We start from the raw sequence: 7,391 nt of genomic DNA on the forward strand, positions 1-7,391 counted from the left end.
TCTACAATTGTCTTGGTAGAAAAACGTATATTTATGGTTCTACTTGTTGCTTAAGAAAAATGGAATTTTTGCTGGGGATTATTTCAAAGACTTTATGGGACTATAAGATGTTCTCTATAAAGTGAAAACAAAGGATTCAGGGTATATACTTTAAGCTAGTTTTATATATTTAGTACTGTGTCCATAGTCATGATTTTATGTATGTATATTTATGAGTATTGTGAATATATTTATAAATACAAATATAAATTTATAAATACAAACATGTATATGTATGTGTGTGTGTAAATTTTGAAATTAGTTCTCTTTTAGCCCAAAATTCTAAACAATTTTTAATGACTCCAACCCTTAGTTTTAATCCCTTTGTTTGCATATCACATTTATTGGACTAATTTGACTTTTGGGTAATTTTCTTATTTTTTCATAAATAATAGCCCTTAAGCAATCATGAAAGATAACAAACTAGACTTGAATGAGAAATGTAAACTCTCCTATTTAGGTGTTTAATCTTAATCTTTTCTGGGTAACAGTTAAAGTTATGTGAGTTGAAGCAGGTTGTTGACTGTGGCCAGGATTAGAGTGGAGTTCTCCAAATGGCAGCTTAGAAGGTAAATGAGTAAACAGGCAGTTCCTTGTATATGGAATTAAGAGGAAAAGATCTACTACCATTTTCCTTAGGAAGTCATCATTCTAAGTATCTCTTATTTCATGACGCTGCCACTAAAATCATTACCACTAATCTTTTTTTTTTTTATTGGTAATCTTTCCAAAAGCAAAGACCAGGGGAACTTGGAATTAAAAAACACTCTTCAGGGCTAACAAGATAGCTTGGTGGCATAAGCACCCACCTGGCAAGTGAAAGTCCAGAGTTTGATCCCAGGTACCACATGTCCTGCCAGCCTGGGACTCATCTCAGCACTGGGGAGGCTGAGACAGGAGGCTCACTAACATCCAAACTGCTTGGTAAGGTCCTGTATTAAAAATAAATAAAAAGGTGTATTTTTGTACTTTGCTCCAGAGGAAAAATAGAGGGTAAAAGCATGGCAGACAAGCAAGAAATCATGTGCAAACTGGAAAACATTAAAGAGATCATGAATAAGACCCTGCAGATGGAGAAGATCAAGGCCCAGCTGAAGGCTGAGTTTGAGGCACTGGAGTCAGAGAAACAGCACTTGAAGGAATACAAGCAGGAGATGGACCTCCTGTTACAGGAGAAGAGGGCCCACGTGGAGGAACTCCGACTGATCCATGCTGACATCGATGTGATGGAAAAGACCATCAAACAGTCTGAGGATGACCCAAACAAGCTGTTAGAGTCTACAGGGCAGCTGCAGGATGAGTATAAGCCCTTGAAGGAACATGTGGATGCTCTGCTGGTGACTCCGGGCTTGCAGAGGCTTCCTGACTTGTGTGCAGAGGAGGAGAAACTCTCATTGGATTACTTTGAGAAACAGAAAGCATAATGGCACATTGAGCTTCATGAGCCCCCTATTCCTGAGTCTCTGGTGCTGCAGTGGCTGCCGCCCAACAACTCCAAGTGGCTAGAAAGCAGGACACTTGGCAGACAGCCACCTCAGGCAGCAACCTCCACCTGCGAAGGCCTGCTTGTCACGTCACCGGCAAATCCACCGGAATGCACCCATGTGCCCTCTTTGCAAAGCCAGAAGTCAGTCCCAGAACCTCAAGAAACCCAAACAGAAGCAGGATGAATGAAGAAAGGGGGAACACATGGGATTCTTTTGTTCTGCCTCTTGGCCAGAATGACTGATGTCCTAATGTGAAAAACCCTCCCCAATCCTGCCCAGTTCTCCTATTTAATGTGATAAAAGCAAGGCACCTCTTTCACTTTTCTTTACTTTCTTTCTGCATTTGGCATTTCTAGTTTAGGAAGAGGGTTCAGGTGCTGATGACTTTGTTTGATCATCCATTTTTTCCCACCAACATTTCAGCCTCTCCCCTTGTTTGGAGTTGGGGGAAGGGCAAAAGACCCTCATGTAAATATCTGTTACTTGTACTTGAGACAGGAAGCTTAAGAGATGTGGGGTCTGAGGACTGCTGACACCCCATATATTGATATCATGAAAAAGCTCCAGTGTTTTCCTTCCCTATGTCTTTGCCTTAGGCTCTGAAGTGAGAACAGTCTTGCTATATTTTCCAACAGGCTGAATGAATATATTTCTCTCACTCCTACCCTGATCCTTAAGGCCCAGAGGTAGCTTAGACAAAACTTTTTAATAATTCCCTCTATTCAAGTCTCCCAGTTATACTGAAATTCTTATGTAATGGGCTTTGTGTGCCTGGGGATCCTGGTATCTGTAGACATTGTCCCCATACTTGTAATCTTCACTAATCTATACAAGTTTCCCACAGTGAAATTAAAGAGCTGGACTAGCTGTACAAGTCCCGCCTAACTCACTGCCTAAGACACTGGGGCTTAAGGATCTCTTCCAGGGACTTCATTATGTTACTGATTAATAGTTTAAAAATAAATAGTTTAGAGACTGGGAGTGGTGGCATGCACCTGTAATCCCAGCTCTTGGAAGGCTGTAAACAGGTGGATCACTACAAGTCCAATCTAGTGGTAAGACTCTGAACACCCTATAGACCCGTCCCTAAAATAAAAAAAATAATAAAAATAATCAGTTTAAAAGACCTCAAGCTCCCCAAGTGTCACAGGTCTCTTCTTTGCCAAAGCTCGGTCTCCTAGTCAAGTCATTGTTGGACTTAAAGGATGAGAATAGGGACACGCTGACTGAAAATCTTTGGTCTCAAGTCTTGGCCCCTGACTTGGACAAGGAGATGCCTTTCCTTATTTCCTTAATTGTAATTTTATGTTGCCACAGTATACATGTTCATAAGATAAAAGGTTCCTCTGCTCTTTGAAATTGTTTTGTATGTCTGTATAAATATTTTTAAATAAACATTTGTTCATTGGAAAAAATAAATAAATAAAAATTAAAATTAAAAAAAAAAACTCTTCAAATTCCTAGATACAACTTTGTCCTACAAGAGACACTGGAAAAAAGAATAAATAGGAACTTGTGTTTGGTACTATGGTTGAACCCAGAGTGATTTTTCCCCATTTTTAAATTTCTTCTCAGTTTTATATAATGAGCAGGTATTTCCTTTATAATCTGTGACATTTTTATGTTAGCAAACAAATACACCTATAATTCTAGTACTCTAGGAGGCTAAGGCAGGGGAATTGAAAGAGCAAGCCCAGCCTGGGAAACTTAGTGAAACTGCCACAAAGTTTAAAAATAGGCAGTAGATGGAGCCCAGAACAAAGTCTCTGGGTTCGACCCTTAGCAACACACACACACACACACACACACACACACACACACACACAGGCAACAAAAGATAGTCACTGAAGATGAGAGCCCACACAGTTTAAAAGCATTTTAGTTTTTGCTCCTTGATATGGGTTAGGGCTCAGGTGCCACACTAAACTCTTCCCCAGTCTTCTAAGACAATTCAGGAACCCAAATCATCTGAGATATTCCAGACGCTTGGTAGCTGCAGTTTACAGTTATGACCAAGTCCAAGAACCACATCACACACAACCAGTCCCGAAAATGGCACAGAAATGGCAGCAAGAAATCTCAGTCACAAAGGTACAAATCTCTGAAGGGGGTAGATCCCAAGGTCCTTAGGAACATGCATTTTGCCAAGAAGTACAACAAGAAGGGCTTCAAGAAGATGCAAGCAAACAATGCCAAGCCATGAGTGCATGCACTGAGGCTATCAAGGCCCTTGTCAAGCCCAAGGAGGTCAAGCCCAAGATTATCCCAAAGAGAGTAAACCACAGGCTCACTCGACTTGCCTATGTTGCCCACCCCAAGCTTGGGAAGTGTATCCGTGCCCTCACTGCCAAGGGTCGCAGGCCTTGCCAGCCAAAGGTCTAGGCTCCCGCCAAGGCCAAGTCTCCAGCTTCTGCTCCAGCCCAGGCCCCCAAAGGTGCCCAGGCCCCCATGAAGGATGCACAGTAAAAGCCTCTTATCTGCTGATGTAAAAACAGGACTGGTGTGACCCCTGGGGTGCCATCTGTGGGAGACTGGTGTCCTCCTGTGCTCTTTGTACAAACAAACCTGAGACAGGAAAAAAAAATCATCTGGGAAAAGAGATTTAGTGTAATAGCCTGCAAATATTTCTTGCCCCAGACTCCTAGTGTTGTCAGTAACTTGGGCTGCACGAAAGGATTTCCACACCAATTGCTGTCTAGATACTTACAGACCTGGAGACCTACTGTGGTGCAGCTTTGGCAATGCCACATTCAAGGAAGCACAAAGCACATCTGAGCTTTGGATGCAGCTCCAAATAGGGCAGTCCAGCCACCCCCATTTTCTCCTCTTCCACCCTCTCCCACTCAGCCTGATGCAGAGCTCTGGGTCAGTGCTCAGGCACTTTCCAGGATTAATCCCCACCCCTCTCATGCTCATGAAATAGCCTCCAAATGGTTTATGCAAGATGTTTTAAAATTGCATACAATTCTTATTTTAAAAACTAAAACTGAAAGTTAGACAATTAAATTGGTTTTTTATTCATCAGAATTTTAATTGTTTCAGAAACTATGTGCTAACTTCCATTAGGAACAAATTGAATGAATTGACATGAACTTTTCAAACATAATTTTCCTGACAAAGGCCTACAAACATTCCCCTTTTTACTTTTGACTTTCATAGAGTAACACAGATGACTGCTATAGAATGGGCCTGAAAGGTCTCCCAGAGTCCTATGTGTTAAAGTCTTGGCCTTCAGCCTGTGGCACTATTAGAAAGTGGTGGAACCTTTAAGTGGGCAGGCCCAGTGGAGGTCTCCAGGACCTGAGGGCTGCTCTCAGGTCCAATACAAAATTTAGGATGAGTTGAGGTCTGGGGTTCAATCCTTAGCACTGAAAAAGAAAAAGGTCACTTTTTATGGAGTGACATTTGGCCAGCATCCTTCTTCAGTTTGTTTACTTCAGCTACTCACTGAACCAAGTCTTCATTCATAAAACAAACAAAATCCTACCACCATCCTCCCTTTTGATATCATTTGCATCCATTTTGTGCAATTCTGGATCTTTTACAAGATCAGATTTGCACTGTGGGATACCTGCACGTAGGATATACACCGCATTTGCAGATGTGTAAGGCTGGTAAATTAATCAGAGACTAACTGGCAAGGATGCTGACATAGTGAGCCCAGCTCGATACTGATATGCATCACAGAATGCTTCAGCGGGGCCTAATTTTACAAGCTGTCACTTCATTAGTGAACATTTTCAAGTTCCCATGACTATGGTTCTCTGTGCAATCCAGCAACTGCCAATACCAGACAACAGATACTTTGGACAACAGGGATCACTTCACCTATCACTCCGCTTTCCTTGCAAGAATCTACCTTCAGGGTCTTTGTCTTCCCCTCCCTTTCCTCTTTCCCACTATCTGGATTTCTGTAGCTCTCTGTCCATTATACTGCACCATGAAAGTCCACCAATTGATCTCACAGAGATTCGCCTACACACACACACCTTCAGAATTCCCTGGGGTTTGCTTCAAATTTAACACATTAAACTTCTCGGGACATTTAAGGTTTATAATTTTGGTTAGAACTTTAGTTCCAAGTCAAATATGTGTTTTTAAGAGCAAATAGTATGACTCTTAGTAAATTTTTTAAAATCACATGGTATAATCAAAGTCTTTCTTAAGAATCTCAATGACAGAATGATGTGTTAGAACCCTCTTTAGTGTAAATATGAACACAGTCGTCCATCTGTAAATACAATCACCTATTTATATTCAGTTTTCTCTGCATTTAGGCCTACTGAATAGGTTATTAGTATTATGTTTTTTAGTTCTTAAAACTTAGTTCTAAGAATGAAATATTTTCTGGCTGTGATGATTCCAAACCATTACCAGAGACTGATTTGAGCAATAGTTTCACTTTATAATTTCAAACTCTGATTTTTAAATAAATTAACATCTAAAACACTTAGGTTATTGGATAGCGTATTCTTGAAATGTGTGTAAAATATACAATAATTTATTTTCCTCTTCGCTGTTTTAAGTAAATTGTTATTGAGTTAAGGATATAAATTTCAGGGTATACTGTAGTTTGCCAAATTCTGTAATCCCTTTTTAAAAAGAGTGTCATACAAGGTGTGGTGCCTTTAGGGTACTTTTAAAAAGTTGCAGTTCATGGCGTTTTGATTTTTTTCCTTCAACTTTAAAAAGCGGTAAAATAATCTAAGCTCTGCAGGGAAGTTCTGGTTCCTATTATAGGCTCTTGGCTTTTCCCACTCTGAAAATAAAATCGTACCCAGTTTTATTTATTTCCTACTCTGAAGTGTTTATATTCTTAACATTAAAAGTTCATTATTGGATGTGAATTCTTGATAAGCACTAATGTTTTTGCTTATAAGGCTGAAATTAATTTAGAAGGTACAAGTGAGACATCAAAATTAAGTTATATAGCCAATGGGTATGCTTTATAACTTCACGTTTTCAGTGAACTCCTTCGATTCTGGTTACTTTTTTATTATTACTTCCTGGTTGTTGAGATGCACTTAACAAAACAAAGGTTTAAGGCTAGGAAGATAAGATAGCTCAGTAGAATAAGTGCTTGCCTAGCAAGCACAAAGTCCTGAGACAAAACAACGGTTTAAATTTTTCCTGTAATTAAATTAAAGGAAGCCTGATTCCACAAGGCTTGAATATACATCCGAACAATACTACAAAAATGTCTTTTTTCCAATTTTTAGAAAAACTTCTAATCACAGAGAAACCCCACAACGCGAACATAGGGGATCACTGATATTAGATAATTCAGGTTGTGTCCTGATTATCTGACATTTAATGACACTTCGCTCCCAAAGTGTTGACCTAAAAATGCGTATTATGAATGTCCACACAAAAAAAAATCGAATTTCCCTAGTCACGTCCCTACATGAATAAAATCAAAAGAATCTACTGAGACTGGTGTTTGTGTGTGTGTGTGTGTGTGTGTGTGTAACAGACTACGGACAGGAGTTAAAATATGGTATAATTTCTCTTCTGCTTTATGTTTTCCCTCGTTGGAGCTGATATTTTACGTAGACAAAGGGAGAACCCCAAGGTTTCCAACAAACAGCGAGCGCCAGTACTCAGTTATAAGCAGCTGAGGGTAAACAGCCCCCCAGTACACCCCGAGGCGGTCCGCGCATCGCCCGCGCCCTGCATCGCGCCCGCCTGGGTACCACGCCGCGGGGCCGCCCGCCGCGTCCTTCAGCCCGCGCGAGGTGAGCGCAGCCGGCCGTGGGTGCCGGGAGGGGACGCCCGCCCGCCCCAGGAGAGGAGGCGGCCCTGGCCTCGGAGCCGCCCTCCTGCCGCCGAGAACAAACGGGATATTCAGCGGTGCGGGAGGCTGCC

General features: G+C 41.1%; 1 protein-coding gene and 1 pseudogene across 1 annotated transcript in view; both read left to right on the plus strand.

Annotated features, from left to right (window-relative positions):
• Positions 1–1,040: 1,040 nt before the first annotated feature.
• LOC101574607 lies at positions 1,041–1,713 on the plus strand (annotated as a pseudogene).
• A 4,026-nt stretch (positions 1,714–5,739) lies between these two features.
• The window catches only part of Pcolce2 (procollagen C-endopeptidase enhancer 2), an 89,450-nt gene continuing 87,798 nt past the window's right edge, over positions 5,740–7,391 (plus strand). The window contains exons 1-2 of the mRNA XM_023712950.1: positions 5,740–5,759; positions 7,163–7,261. Coding sequence (XP_023568718.1) covers positions 5,740–5,759; positions 7,163–7,261 — 119 coding nt within the window. The remainder of the gene's footprint in view (positions 5,760–7,162; positions 7,262–7,391) is intronic.

Source organism: Octodon degus, unplaced genomic scaffold (genome assembly GCF_000260255.1).
Source record: "Octodon degus isolate 3935 unplaced genomic scaffold, OctDeg1.0 scaffold00028, whole genome shotgun sequence".
In the NCBI taxonomy this organism is placed as follows: Eukaryota; Metazoa; Chordata; class Mammalia; order Rodentia; family Octodontidae; genus Octodon; species Octodon degus.